Source organism: Garra rufa, chromosome 14, assembly GCF_049309525.1.
Source record: "Garra rufa chromosome 14, GarRuf1.0, whole genome shotgun sequence".
NCBI classification, from domain to species: domain Eukaryota; kingdom Metazoa; phylum Chordata; class Actinopteri; order Cypriniformes; family Cyprinidae; genus Garra; species Garra rufa.
Genome location: NC_133374.1, coordinates 36,063,935 through 36,080,407, shown reverse-complemented (window position 1 = coordinate 36,080,407; position 16,473 = coordinate 36,063,935). Strand labels below are relative to the sequence as shown.

The following is a 16,473-nucleotide window of genomic DNA, read 5'->3' as shown; positions in this document are numbered from 1 at the left end:
GTTGGAAAATGGAAATTTCTCTTAGCCCTTCGTTTTAAGTGAGGTCCTGAAAAATCTTTGTTTGGAGGCCTATCTGGCCCTTCCCCTTCCCCCTACCCCTCCAACTAAACGAGAAATGAGACACCCCTAGCACTTCACGTAAATGCGCCAAACGGAGGGGAAGGGCAAAAACACCGGTTTTAACCCCCCCAAGCCAGCACTTCTCACCTTTATTCATAGGTTGGGGGGAAGGTGAAAGGTGAAATGGCAAGTTTAAAAGTGACACGAACGACCCTCATTAACAATTGTGAGGTTAGATGTTTGAAGGGTTGTGAAAGCCATAAGATATTGCCTGGGGAAATATCTGTGCCTTGTTACTCGTTTGTTGCGCTGAATCACATGCAATTACAAAATACAATGCTCTCCAGTTTTTAATTTAATTTAATTTGTTATGCCTTTATTCAATTGTCAATTGATTTACTCAAAATACAATAGGATCTAATATCGCTACAACTTTGCACACATTAATACGGCAACGACTTTACTTTTTATTATCTTTTTTTTGTTTTTGATAACAGATTCTTAACAACAATGCCAAAAAAAATAAAAAACCTTATTTATTCAAGTGATCAGAAATGTACATTATATTTTCTTTTTACACTTTAGCCAATGCTTAGACATTTTTAAACAACTTTAGACATTGTTACAGTCCAGTATGTCCACCCTGACACAGCCGGAAGAACTTTAACTGTTTAACTGTAAACAGTCCCTTTTCCTTCAATTATTTTTTAAGAAAAAATAAAGGGCATGGGCAGCTCGCAATCAGAATGTACAGCACCAAAATCACAAAAACAAATCTTAATAATAATAATAATAATAATATTAATAATAATAATAAATAAATAAATAAATAAAATAATTTTTAACACTACACAAAGTATAGTTTATAATTCTCCTCTTTACTCAAATAAATTTTTAGTGTATCTAAAATTGTACATATGGTAAGAAAAAGACGAACTACCTCTCAAACATGCAAATATTAATTTGATGTTGCTTTAAAACGTTTAAATATATCATGTATTTTGTTCTGAAGATGAAAGTTGCGGAGTTAGTAATGTGTAACTGCCCGCGGCACCGACAGGATCACTTGATTTTTTTTCCATTATAAATGTGGATACAGCTTGCAATACTCGTTTAAGAATTAGGCATTGTTCAAAACTAGGCTATTTTACATATTTCTTTTATTTGTGTACAACCACAATAATAAAAAAAAAAAAAACTGCATGGGCAGCGCGACATCATAATGTACCTAAATTCAAATGGTTCCCCTATACACATACAATGGAGGAAATTTTAAAAAATGGTTTCATTGTATAGAAAACCATTTAAACTACATAATACCAGTGTAATTCTTTATAAATAATATTATATAGGTTTCAAAAACTACAATAAAAACAAAAAAATCATAGGCGCTTTTTGATTTTTTTTTTCAAAAGTTTTTTTTTGAAAGTCTGTAACTCAGGATTTAGGTGTCTCAGTTCTTTGCAAATTGTTTTGTTTGATTCCACTAGGTCTCAGGATATACCAGAAAAAATATTTTTTCATATAACAGTTTCTAATTGAAAGTTATTGAATTATAACCGAAGGGAGTCACATTGCCCCTTTTACCCCTATTTCCCCACTTTTTCCCCCCTAAAAGTATACTTCTGTTTCTTAGCAAAAACAGGTTTTATAAAGCATATTACCCCTTAGAATACTATTTTACTATGTACCATAGCACTTTTCATGATTATTGACCGAATTATGTTTCATTTTTATGTTTGCCTTTGTATTTACTGAAACACCTACTGTACTTTACTGTCAATATTCAATATACACTCAATACATAGCTTAGCAGATTGTTTTGGTGTCCTTTACGTTTCAAAGTAATTATAGGAATAAAACAAACCTGAATAGAAGCACTGTAATACTTATAGACGCGCTTATGAGCCGCGGATCCTCTGCTCTCCATGGAAACGGCCCGTTATTTATTCATTTAGCGTCTATTTTGGATAATGGAGACCGCTATATTCCTCTGAGACGCATATCTCCGGTTTAAGAGTCCAAAAACTGCATATCCCACAATGCCCTGCACCGTCGAAGCATCTTTTGTGACCCGGAACCTCTCCATGCGTCTTCTTCTTCTTCGCGTCTGGAGAGGGAGATGTGTCATCGTTCACACCTCTGTTCAGCACAGCAGGCGGCCGGAGACTGTAATCTGATCCACTGACACGCTCTGAATGCAGCCGAAGACACACACACACCTGTTTGAGCGGCTTAGAGCGCGTTTGGAAAGCCGCGCCCGTTCTTCCTTGAGCGCATCTGGCAAAACAACGGATTTCTCAGCAATGGAGCAACGCAGAAACGTGAAATGGTCTTGTTTGAAAGAAGAGATCCTAATCTAAAAGATGTGGCTATTTGCGGCTAACTGAAGCAGTAGTATGTGGAGGAAAGTAATAGAATTTATTATCATATTCTTCAAGTATATTCTGACATCGCGATTCAATTGAAGATTATTTGATCTGTGTTTGTCACACAATAAAATGATTTACATGGTCAGATTCTTGAGAATGAGCACTTTCTTGTGATATATGATTTGTCTGTTTTGAGAAAAATATAAGAAATACACATTCTTTGTAATAATTCTTCACAATCGTTAGGCGGAAATTTGTGTGTGGTACGACATAAATTCTAAGCATAATTTTACTACTTTATGTATCATAAAAAGTTAATGGTAAAAGTTATGGTATTCCTAGTAAAGAGGAGACTCTAAGCTTTCAAATGAGATCATTTATGGGCTGATACTATATGAGGAAGGTCATGTAAATGAAGCAGCAACATTTTGAAACAATTTTTATTATATTCTGACATCGCGATTCAATTGAAGATTATTCGATCTGTGTTTGTCACACAATAAAATGATTTACATGGCCAGATTCTTGAGAATGAGAGCCAAATTTTGACAGTAACATGCTGTTTTCCATTAAAACAGTGCATTCTGGGTATTATTTGTCAATTTCAAAAAAGTAGCCTGCTGCTATGTATCGTGAATTAACAGCGTTCAAAATCGACACTCAGAGGCTGTGTTTAAAATCAAACTCTACACCCTTATTCCCTATTCCCTACATGAGTTTACTAATATAGTTCACCTTACAGAGATAATGAAAACTAATGAGTGACTTCAGACACTGACGAACAGCAGCTGTTAATGAGCAGAATCACTGATTGACAGAGAAACAAGACAAACACAAGAACTATATAACTGACTTCAGCCACAGCCTTAGATGAAATCAACTAAAAAAAATTAAACAACTGCACGCATTTCTAACCGGACAGATTTTATTTCTGTCAGATGTCTATAGAAGATCTTATTGAGAATGAACAGATGTTTAGATGATGATGTTTTGTTTGATTATACCATTGTGGAGATCAGTGTTTCCTTTAATTTAATTGGGCTCCGGACTCTTGATATTTATACTTTTTTTTTTTTCTTTTTTTAATTGTGTTTTCTATGATGCATTAGTTACAGTAGTGCTGGTCAGTTGATGTTAGCTATTCTTAGTTGAGCATGAACATGATCTAAAGTTGTTTTTGTTTTTTTCCTCCACCAAATGTGTTACAGCACACAGCAAAATCCCCAGTGTTAATTTAACACTCTGAGTGTGGACACATATAGACACTGAAGCAGTGTTGAAGTTAACAAGATAATTAGGTGGTTAACAAAGTGATGAATGATCATTATTGAAGACACCTGATGTTAATAAGCAGATTCACCAAAGGAGAAAACCAAAAGTTTTAAGCAACCATTATAGTGGTCAGTGTTTGCATTAGTTATGCTCTTGACCCTTAAATCTTCAATATTAGGGCTTGTTTGCTGCTGTATTTGAGTTAAAACAGCCAGACATAAGCTCATGTCATCAGGTGGTGGTTATGTTTTAACATATGCATTGTTTGACGTGTATCACCTAGTGTCTAATCTCTCTTTTTTTTTTTAACCTTGACAAGCCACATAAGATCCAGCACTTCCTATTCTTTTTGGAAAGATTTTTTTTACAACCTGTTTAAAAAAAAAGTGTGTCACATAGGCACTCATAGACATCAAGAACAAGCCCATGAATCTCAACAATGGTGACAAATGGCATATTCAGATAAACAGATCAACTCTGAACTCTCATAATTTATTCATGCCGCATTGCATGATGGGAGTCATGGATGAGTTTTGATTGGTTACAACACGCTTTTTGATGGTCACCGTTGTTGTGATTCTCATGTTGATTCTTCATGTCTGTGTGTCTAAATTAATATAAAATCGTTTTTTCATTATCTGTCTGATTATGCCAAAACTGATTTCTCTTCTGTTCAACGTTTCTTGCAGTCTGTAATAGTGATGGGATTTATGGCTCTTTGAGGGGATCCGGATCTTGGCGATCCGTTCCTTTCTTTTTAAATATTTAGTCAGTTTTAAGAAGCCAGTTTGGGGGCATCTCAGTTTATCCTGGAAATAATCACTGGGAGGAATTATGAGGTGAGATTTGTAGTCAAATAATTAAAACTCAGATATCACACACCAATATCTGAGTTTGAATTATTCTGAAATATTGATTATTATCTCATTTGTCATGTGTGGACTATATTTCATAGGGTTGCACAACATCCCTCTGCTTAGACAGTGGCATCACTATTTTGGATTTACCTTTAGTACAAAGTATGTTGCTGCGTCCCAATTCGCATACTTATACTATGCCCTTAAAGTATGTACTCTTTTTGTGAAGAAAAAGTACATACTTTTGAGTATGTAGCAGAAAAGTAGGCAAGCTTTGGGACATACTACTTCGTCTGTTGCTTAGTTACCTAAATCATGTCACTGTTTAAACTGCCTTGTCAGTTAATATCCTCTACATTTCGTTTAATTTGATTTCCTACCGTATTAGAGAAAAATGAAGAGGCACATTCTTATACTAGTCTTTTATGCCGAGAACTTTGCTCGTGTTTGCATAATGATGCATTTAAAAGTTAATGACCAAACCTATCATTATAAAAGTTCATAATGTTGCTGCACATGAAATATACCATGGATAACATTATTTAAATATTATTTATTAGGTTACACATTGATTAGTTATCTCAAAAACCCCTTTCTCTACCTGTCCCTGGTAGCGCGTATCCGCCATGTTTGTAGTTTTTTTTAAACAATTTTTATGCGTGTTTGTAGTTCTAATCGGATCCTCGTTCACCGCGCAATGTGTTGTGGGCAATATTAGCCGTTAGAGTGTGCATTGATCCGCACTTCGAATTCTTAAGTTAAGTAGTAGACCATCCGGGAATAATTTGTGTGCATCTGTGTGAAACACGCATAGGAAAGAAGAACGACAGAAAGAACGGCTCCCCCCCCCAGCCGCGACTCGGCTCCCATCGTTCATGTTTATGAGCCGTTCAAAAGAATCGGTTCGTTCGCGAACGTCACAACTCTAGTCTGTAAGGAAATCCTACATCAAATACTCAAGTCACTATATGATGATTATGTCTAGCACAATCAATGCCACCTGATGACTTTTGCTCTTGGCTTGTCTGGCTGTTATAACTCAGTAATTACAGTCAAACAAGACCTAATATTGAAGATTTAAGGGTCAAGAGCCTAATTAATGCAAACACTGACCGCTATAATGGTTGCTTAAAAATGTTGGTTTTCTCCTTTGATGATTCTGCTGATTAGCATCAGGTGTCTTCAATAATGATCAATCATCACTTTGTTAACCACCTAATTATCTCGTTAACTTCAACACTGCTTCAGTGTCTATATGTGTCCACATTCAGAGTGTTAAATTGACACTGGGGATTTTGCTGTGCAGGAGATTTTTTGGTAATATGGTAATCAGAAAAAAGGATTCAATAGATAATATTTAAAACTACTGTAGCATTTATACTCAAATGGAGACGTGAAGAATCAGCACATGAATCTCAACAATGGTGACAATTCGAAAGCTTCATGCTGCAATGCATGCTGGGTATCAGCACAAAACCTCATCATTGTTGAGATTCATAAGTGTGATTCTTGATGTGTGTATCTAAACTATACCAAAGTTTTTTTTTTTTTTTTTTTTTTTTTTTAAATGAGTGGTGTTTTCATAACTGGATGCTCAGTTTTTTTTTTTTTTTTTTTTTTTTTTTTAAATCTAGCATCAATATTCAATGAAAGAAAAGACACTGGATAAAACCTGTGTCATTACCAAACCATAAACAACTCTAGATTTTTTCTTGTCTTTTTTTTGCCATAACAAGCATGTTGCAAACACACATAATTACAACAACTAAAAAAATAGCTTTAAAATGTCAGGGTTCAAGAGCCCAACTAAAGTAAACACTGATCTCCACCGTGGTAGTGAAAAAAAAAAAAACATCTAAACCTCTGCAACTCTCTTCTGTAGACGTCTGACAGAAGGGTCAATGACGAATAAGGTTTTTAAAAGTGTAAAAAAATAGAATGGAGATATAACTATATATGTAACCATTTTTTAGTTTACCTAGGTGTTAACAATAAGAGTTTGTGGTTTGTTCAATCAATTAACACTGTTTTTGTCATTTTTTACAAGATGGACAAAATTTGTCACCAAAAAAGTCATTCGGTTTAACCATGAATATATCTAAAATTATTCATTTGCAGATAATTATTCATGGAAAAAACTGATTTGACATTGATGTTGAGATAGTATATTGTGTGTACCACACAAGAAATATTAAATAAAATTATCACTGATCTCATAAATGTTATCATTTTACTGACCTACTCTAAACACTCCAACATATTCAAGTAAAACATTGCACAGGGAAAGAAGAAAAGGGGAAATGTAAAAAAAAAAGAGCAATATCTGCTTTATATTTGTATTATTGTAGTTCCTTTAGTTATTAAAAACAATATTATTCCATTTTAATATTTACTATATTGGTTTTACCGAATGACCAAGGCCGGTTATACCGAATGACCATGTCTGCTGCCCTTGACATTATGAATATTAAAGACAATAAACAGACACAAATAGCTTCAAAAGCACATTTTAGTGTTAATATAATAGGCCATTAATGTAAAAAGTACTTCAAACATTTTGATATTGGAATGAGCATATAACTCGTATTGCAAATTATTAATTAAAACATTGAAGCATTTAATTGGTCTTGGAACAAGTGTTTAAATTGGCAAATGATGAGATGCTAGGCTATATATTCATGAAAAAGAATGTCAAACATTAAGACATTTCATTTTTATTGGAACAAACATTACATTATATTACTACTCCCAAGGCTGCTTGCCAGTATGAATATAAACCAAACCCAATGCCTCTATGACATTCGGATTTGAAGATATCCCTCTCTGTTTGGGTTGCTAGGGTGCTCTTAATGGTTGCTAGGGCATGGCTTGATAGCTTCACAACGATCCTGAGAGACTGATTCGCTGCCTGAATAAATTGAGCCCACCTCCTTGTCTCTATGACAATGTGCTGCAAAGATATCCTTCTGGGCCTTTTATAATGGCAGTCTAAAACAGTTGCGAGGGTGCTCTTAATGGTCACTAGGGTGTGGCTTAATAGCTTCATGATGATCTTGAAAGACTGATTGATTGCCTGAGTAAAATGAGCCCACCCCCTTGTCTCTATGACACTGTGCTACAAAATGTTCAATACAAAATCCCTATGCAATTTACCATAGTAGGATAAACATGCACAATCCATTTTTGTTTGGGCATTCCCTTCACCATAGTATGCATATGGGGTACTTCCAGACACCAATATTACTGAATATAATAATATAAATAATAAAAACAAATTATACCTTTCCCTTCTTTTGGCGAGCATCTGTTCTTTTTTAACCTTGCCCAGAAACGAGCGGCTTTTTCTTTATTTGATAAAAGCTTCTACAAAGTTAAAATTCAGTCAAAATTATATAATAATATACTCCGCACATTATCTATTAATAAAATGTTGTATTTTTTATACCAGATATGTAAAAATGAGACCAACATACATTGCTGTCATTCAATACAACCAGTAAGTCATTCGTTATTACCAAAATTCCGGTTTAGCCGAATGACTCTTTTGGTTACAACGAATGACAAAATCTTCATTCAATGCTAACAAGCTGATATCTAGCTGCCTAGCTTGTTAGTTAGCTATCTAGCTACCAAAAGGAGAATCAAACATTTTATATTTAGTAATAGTTTTTAAAATATTACAACATTATCCATGTTTTATAGCGGTTGTACCGAATGACCTGATATTTGGGGACATGTCTATGAGCAAGTGAAAACATGAATTTTTCTAATAGTTAAGAGAGAGTTACACAGCAAAAAGGCCAGAGTTAAATTAACTCTCCAGGGAGTTTATATGATTCCACTCTCAAAAGTGTCAAGTGTTAAAATCAGAGAGTTAAATTAACACTGAAGCAGAGTTAAAGTTAATGAGATAATTAGTGATTAACGAAGTGATGATTGATCATTATTGGAGACACCTGATGTTAACAAGCAGAATCGCCAAAGGAGAAAACCACATTTTTTAAGCAACCATTGTAGTGGTCAGTGTTTGCATTAGTTGGGCTATTGACCCTTATATCATTAACATTAGATCTTGCTGGACTGCTTTATTTGAGGGAAAACAACCAGGCAAGCCAAGACCGCAAGTCATTAGGTGGTTATGTTTTAATGTAATCATCGCTGGTCCTGAATCATTGAACTCAATTTAGAATCAAGTTTCTGAGTTATTTTACATCAAAGGAACTGTAACTCAGAGATAAGCTTCTGAAAGAGTTCAGTCTATTAACTGTTGTATATATTTAGTCTCATGAGTCCACAACAAACAAATCTCTCCATCTTTCTTTAAAATATATTCTGGAAGAATTTCTCACAAGTCAAAACTTGCTGTTTAGACACACACAGACATCAAGAACCAGCGTATGAATCTCAGGAACGGTGACAAACGACGTGTTCAGATAAACAGATCAACTCTGAACTCTCATAATTTATCCATGCCGCAATGCATGATGGGAGTCATGGATGAGTCCTGATTGGCTACAATACTATTTTTGATGGTCACCGTTGTTGTGGTTCTCACACTGATTCTTCATGTCTGTGTGTCTAAACTAGTTTATGTTCTTTTTTTTGTGTAGACTTTGATCAAAATATTTTTTTTTTACATATCTGTCTGATTAAAGATGTGGTTCTCGTTCATAGAGTCTATGTAACCAGTGATAAAAACCATAGTCTAATATTTCACAAAGAATTATTGAAAACCTGATTGCCTTTTGTCTGGCTGTTATAACACTGCTGCAGCAGCCAAACAAGATGAGATTTTACAAATGTTAAGTTCAAGAGCCCAACTAATGCAAACACTGACCACTGTAATGGTTTCTTAAAAAATGTGATTTTCTCCTTTGGTGATTGTGCTTGTTAACATCAGGTGTCTTCAATAATGATCGATCATGACTTAATTAATCACTAATTATCTCATTGACTTTAACTCTGCTTCAGTGTTAATTTAACACTCTGATTTTAACACTTAACACTTTTGAGAGTGGACTCATATAAACTCCCTGGAGAGTTAATTTAACTCTGGCCTTTTTGCTGTGTACTTATTTTGCTTCACGACCATGCGGTCCTTGGCAAGTGTCTGAATGATGTCACATCCTGTCACTTAACATTGACCACATGACTCGATCCAAAATGGAGCCCTTTATGTTGGTTTCTCCGAATGACATCAATGAAAATAATTTTTCCGGACATTCTTTCTCATAAAAAAGCAACGACTTCTACACATAATTTTAATACCATTTTGCACTATGTTGATATGTAGTCTTATAAAATCATGCCAGAATAAAAAATATATAAATGTATTAAATTTTAAGATATTTTAATCACAAATGAAATTGCAGTACTGGCCTTCGGACGGTTAAACCGAATGACCTTTTGACACTTTAACATTTTTAAAATACCATTATATGTAGTAAAATATAATTAAAACCTTTTGGATTCAGTAAAATAGATCAAGTTGTACTACCTTACACACTTTGGATGTTATATATTTGTTTTTTTATTATTATTAAGGCCTTTGGACAAAAAAATGACCCGTCACGTCATTGACCCAGAAATAAATTCAGTGTGGTAATAAGTGAAGCTGGTAATGCTGTTTTAGGAGTTTAATCAGATCTTGAGAAATTTAATGTCTTCTTTTATTTCAGTTGATTTCATCTAAGGCTGTGGCTGAAGTCAGTTGTTTTTGTGTTTTTCTTCAGCGATTTTGATTGTTAACAGCTGGTGTTCATCACTAATGCTCAATCAGAACGTGATCAATCATATAATTATCTCATTAACTTCAGCACTAATTCAGTATTACTCAAACACTCTGTAGTGTTGACACATTATAAGTGTTCATTTAAAACTGAGGCTTTTGCTGTGGGTTTTAAAGGGTTAAAGATGCACAATGAAAAAAACCCAGCATGAAATGTAATTTAACAGTAATAAACTGTAATTAATTTACGGCAACGCACTGTAGAAAAACAGTAACATGCTGGCAACCAGAGCTGCCAGTAGATTACTGTTAATTCAAGAAAAAACAGTAATATACTGTAAAACACAACAGTCAGATTTACTAAATCAAGTTATTTTCACTAAAATATTAGTGAATGTTCATAGAAAAACAATTATGCAAAGTCATTAACTGGTAAGGAGAGTAAATATTTAATTGTGCCTAACTGGTGTGTTTTTGTACAAGAGAGATCTGTTAGTTTAATTTAGTTTTGTGGGTGACCATTGTGCTGGAGAGTAGAGCTTGTGCTTCAGGCAATGATGAGCCGCAAGCACTGACATTTGCTGCTTTATTTAAAGACAGTAATTGTGGAATTGCTGATATAGTGACAATCTCTTTACTAAGCACTTTGTTAGACAAATTTGTGCTTTTGTTAGTTAATGACAATCTATAAAGATTTGAGTAAAAGTCGGTTGCTTCCTTATTACACTTGAAGTGTTTGTGGGTTTATATTAAGAAATATTTCTTCTTAGTGGACTCAAATTAAATAAGTTCACTGTACTAACACCATATAAACAATATATATATATATATATTTTTTTTAACTGAATTGGTTTGAAGCAATTGGTTTCCAAAATAAAATGAGTTACCACATGGTATAATAACGGTAACATACTGTAAAAATGAAGAGCTGTAAACTAACGGTAGAGAGCTATAAAATAACAGTATAATGCTGGCAACCACAGCTGCCAGTAGATTACTGTTATTTTACAGTGCTATTTTTTTAGAGTGTAGAGCTTGTGCTTCAGACAGTGATGAGCCACAAGCACTGAGGTTTTGCTGCTTTATTTAAAGACAGTAATTGTGGAATTGCTGACATAGAGGCAATCTTTACTAAGCCCTTTATTACACAAATTTGTGGTTTTGTTAGTTAATGACAATCTATAAAGATTTGAGTAAAAGTCGATTGCTTCTTTATTACACTTTAAGTGTTTGTGGGTTTATATTAAGAAATATTTCTTCTTAGTGGACTCAAATTAAATAAATTCACTATACTTAAACCATATAAACAATAGTTTTTTTTTTTTTTTAACTCAAATGGTTTGAAGCAATTGGTTTCCAAAATAAAATGAGTTACCACATGGTATAATAACGGTAACATACTGTAAAAATGAAGAGCTGTAAATTAACGGTAGAGAGCTATAAAATAACAGTATAATGCTGGCAACCACAGCTGCCAGTAGATTACTGTTATTTTACAGTGCGATTTTTTAGAGTGTGATTTTTATTTATTTATTTATTATAATTATAATTATAATTATAATTATTATTATTATTATTATTATTATTATTATTATCATCTATCAATCCTGAAGACCTTGACTAGCCTGTTCATATATGTTTGATTAAGGTTGTAGGACACTACAGAGCAGGTTAAAAACCTAGGCTATAAAGCATCACTTGCCAACTGCTGTGCATTTTAGAGCATGAAGGTGATGATACACAGCTTTTTGAGCAGTGTTGCTTGGCAATTTGTTTAACAACAGGCAACCAGGTGAGACACAGGGCCCACAACCGATCTAAAGTATTCAGGTAGATATTTGTTAACCATTCTCAATGGAAAAGTGCCCAAGCAGGCACATTGCCGAGCAATATTGCTCAAAAGTTGTCCTGTATATCAATGTTACATTATAGTGCCCATACACTTATATTACATACACTCACAGAGGTGATTTTACTTCTGGGATGACATAAGAGTAAATGATGAGAGATTCGTCCTTTTTGGTTGGACTAATGTTCAAGCATATTGAAATGTATACCTTTTTTTTCATCGCGTATCACTGATGAGTTATCAAAACTATTGGATACTACAATAATGTATTACACATTTATTACAAGTATTGCATCTGATTTATTTACTCAGAATGTCACACATGTATTAAAATGCAGTATCCATTTACATTTTGCAATTGTTTTCTTTGTGCCGTATTATCATTCATAATAATAATAATAATAATAATAATAATTAATAATAACTATTATTATTTATTATTATTTTATTTAATGTTGATCATATGCAGTACTTTAGTTACTGTCATGGCACAAATGACACAAATTAAATTATCATCTTTATAAAGTATGCCATCTATTTAGATGTGTTTATTAAAAAAAAACAAAAAACAAAAAAAAAAAACAGCTACAAGAAATTATACAAATGCATCATTACAATCATACAATAACAATAGTTTGTCATATGTTCAAATTATTTTTCATAGTATGTAGTATCCATCCATTGGCAACAGGCATTCATTTTATTAAAGGAAAGACCATTGAATTGTTTATGAACTTCAAAAATGTTTCTCTTATTTCTTTTATTCTCCATCCATAGATTAGTGGGTGTAGACAGCTTGGGAAAAATAAATAGATGATGCTTATAAATATACGGTTATTGGAAGAAATATTATTCCTTATTCTGTATGACAAAAATGAAGTCAAAGCGGTTGTCAAAGTAACTGACAATACAATTAAGTGAGTAATGCAGGTGTGTAAGGCCTTCATGTGAACTTTTCCAGATTTCAACACAGAGATTATTATAACACCATAAGAGACAGTAATGAGAATGAAATCTGCCGCTGCTATAAAGAAAGCAGACATAAGTCCTACAATATTATTAATGCACTGTAAAAAACAACCTATAGAATCTACTCAATAAAATGAGGTAAACTGATGTAACAATTTGCACTCAGTTTGTTTGGGTAGATTCTATCCTATATATCTGAGTAAAGAATACCTGAATTTAAGAATCTACTCAATAAAATGGGGTAAACTGATGTAACAATTTACACAGTTTGTTTGGGTAGATTCTATCCTATATATCTGAGTAAAGAATACCTGAATTTATCAGCTAAGAAAAACAAAAAAAAAAGTAGGTAAAGTCTACACAGCAAAAAGCGCAGTATTAAATGAACTCTCCCGGGAGTTTATTTGAGTCCATACTCAGAGTGTTAAAATCAACACTGAAGCAGTGTCAAAGCTAATCAGGTAATTAAGTGATTCATTGAGTGGTGATTGAAAATGATTGAAGACACCAAATTTTTATGTCACCATTATAGTGGTCAGTGTTAGCATTAGTTGGGCTCTTGACCTGTAGCTTTTAAGCATTAAGTTTTGATTAGCTGTTTAGCTAAACCAGCCAGACAAGCTAAAGAGCAAAAGTCATGCAGTGGTGATAATTCTGGTTTAAAATAAGCTTAATTTGAGCCACTGGAATCGTTTAGAGTGTAGTCCTTCAGTTCTATATTCTTTATTTATTACAACTGCATTGGGGTTTCACAGCAGCAAAAAATAAAAATAAAGCTTGTTTTTGTTTTTTATTGGCCTTTTTACAAGCTCCTCTGATCAAATTTTTTTTAAAAGTTACTCTTTTAGGCACACACAGACATCAGGAATCAGCATATGAATCTCAACAATGGTGACAAACAGCATATTCAGAAACAGATCAACTCTAAACATCACGGAAATAATCAGCTCATAATTTATTCATGCCGCAATGCATGATGGGAGACACAGATGAGTTTTGATTGGCTACAACATACGTTTTTGATGGTCACCATTGTTGTGATTCTCATGCTGATTGTTGATGTCTGTGTGTCTATATCTAAAATATGTGTATATTTTTGTCAAAATAAGCTTCAAAAACACCTCTCTGATTAATCCAGCATAATTAACATAAATTATAACTCAGTTATTCAGGTCATTACATTATGACTTTGTCAAAGCATGTTCAACACCACATAATCTAATTTCTCCTGGTTTGTCTGACCGTTATAACTCAATTAGAGCACCCAAACAAAACCTAATGTTAAGAAGTTAATGGTAAAGAGCTAAACTAATGCTAACACTGACCACTATAATGGTGACTTACAAAATTAGATTTTCTCCTTTTGGCGATTCTGCTTTTTAACATCACACAGGTCTTTAATAATGGTCAATCACCACTCAATGAATAACTTAATTACCTCAATAACTCTAACACTGCTTCAGTGTTCATTTTAATACTCTTGAGTATGGACTCAAACTATTGGGAGAGTTCATTTAATACTGGGCTTTTTGCTGTGTAGACTTTACCTACTTTTTTTAGTTTGTCTTAGCTGATCAATTCAGGTATTCTTTACTCAGATATGATAGAATCTACCCAAACAAACTGTGCAAATTGTTACATCAGTTTACCCCATTTTATTGAGTAGATTCTATAGGTTGTTTTTTACAGTGTGGATATATCTCCACAGGCTAACTGAACCAATGCCATGTGCTCACAAAAACAGTGATCAATGACATTTGTTGCACAAAATGTCAGTTTTCCAGCCAGAGAGACCATAGTGACAATCAGGAGTCCATTTCTGATTACTGGTGCAAAAACAAACTTTGCAAAGTTAGAGATTTCCATGTATTTGTGATAGTAAAGCGGTTTGCATATTGCAAAGTAACGATCAAGTGCCATCCAAAAAAGCAAAGTAATTTGAAGTGGTCCAACGAAATGAATGCCAAACATTTGAATCAAACAACCCGTTAGAGATATCTCATTCCAGTTAAATAAAAAGCTAAGAAGCATATTAGGTACAAAAAATATAGGCATAATCAAGTCTACACCTGCCATACCACCTATTAGGACATACATGGGAGAGTGCAGAGACTTTTGAGTTTTTATCAAATATATAAGAATAGAATTTGCTGTGATAGCCAATAAAAACATCAGAAAGAAAGGGATGAATAAAAAAGGCCTCCATTCTCCTAGACTGTAGAAACCATTTAATTTGAACTCAGTGAATGAGATATTTTGTGTGGAAAGATTCTTCATGTTGAAAAGACCTTTGTCCACAGAGTACTGTTCTCCAAATGAACTTGATGAAACTGAAAAGAGAAATTATACAATAGCTAATCAGTTCACTACAGTCATATAAATGAAACAGTACCAACAAATGAAATCAATATAGGATGAAGTTAACTAATTATCTGCTATAAATATAATAATAATAATAATAATAATAATTATAATAATAATTCACAGAACTTTACCTTTTTTGATTGCTGTACTGTGATATAAATTTGAATAAGAAAACAACACTTCTCTAACACTTCAGCAATTCAGAAGTACAGAGCATAGCTTTTTACATGGAAAGCATAACATTGATAAATAACTGAGTAAAGATGAAATATTAAATTAACCCACATTGTACTTCCCCATTACATTGCTGAACAGTGAATTAAAAGCTTGACACATATTATGGTCTCTAAATAAATAGTGTTGTGTTCCCAAGAGTCTGTGTGTTACTCCCATAGAGAAATGGAACTCATCTTCTTTTTGTTGTGTCATAGGACTGTGGTTTCTCCTTCAAATTGTTTTCAAGGTTCTATGTTTGTGTGTGTGTGTGTGTGTGTGTGTGTGTGTGTGTGTGTGTGTGTGTGTGTGTGTGTGTGTGTGTGTGAACAACACGATAAAAGCAAAACACAATTCTGTCATGACAACTTTCAGAAAAGTTCAGCATGGTATTGGATATGACAATGTTAATGTATTTGGTCTTGGAATAGATCTGCTACGCTGCTGCTGCTGAATTGCTGCTGCTGCTGCTGTTGGTTATTGCTGTAGTTGTAGATTATTGCTGCTGCAAGAAAGTACAGGAACTTACTACTGCCAAAGCATATGGCCATTTGGTGCTGTGAGTATTTAAGACATACTGCTGCTGCACAAATAGCATAGAATAACCCGTAGCTGATCTATACAGGTGGACCTGGGGAAGGTGGAGGGTGTCAAAGAAACTCTGAAAGTGCGCTGCAAAATACCCAAGTGAATGCTACCAGCCATTTAAATGTAAAGCTGCAAGCTCATTGGTTGCGTACGCAACATGAACCAATCAGCTTGTGCCAAGTTGTATAACTTCATCAGTTA

The 16,473-nt window shown here is 33.7% G+C and overlaps 1 protein-coding gene across 1 annotated transcript; it reads right to left on the bottom strand.

Moving 5' to 3' along the window:
* Positions 1 to 12,833: 12,833 nt before the first annotated feature.
* LOC141285401 (olfactory receptor 52K2-like) lies at positions 12,834 to 15,384 on the bottom strand. The gene is made up of 2 exons (XM_073818413.1): positions 14,798 to 15,384; positions 12,834 to 13,200 (listed from the first exon to the last, which is right to left on the bottom strand). Exons 1-2 carry the CDS (start codon positions 15,382 to 15,384, stop codon positions 12,834 to 12,836), a joined length of 954 nt encoding a protein of 317 aa, XP_073674514.1.
* Positions 15,385 to 16,473: the final 1,089 nt, after the last annotated feature.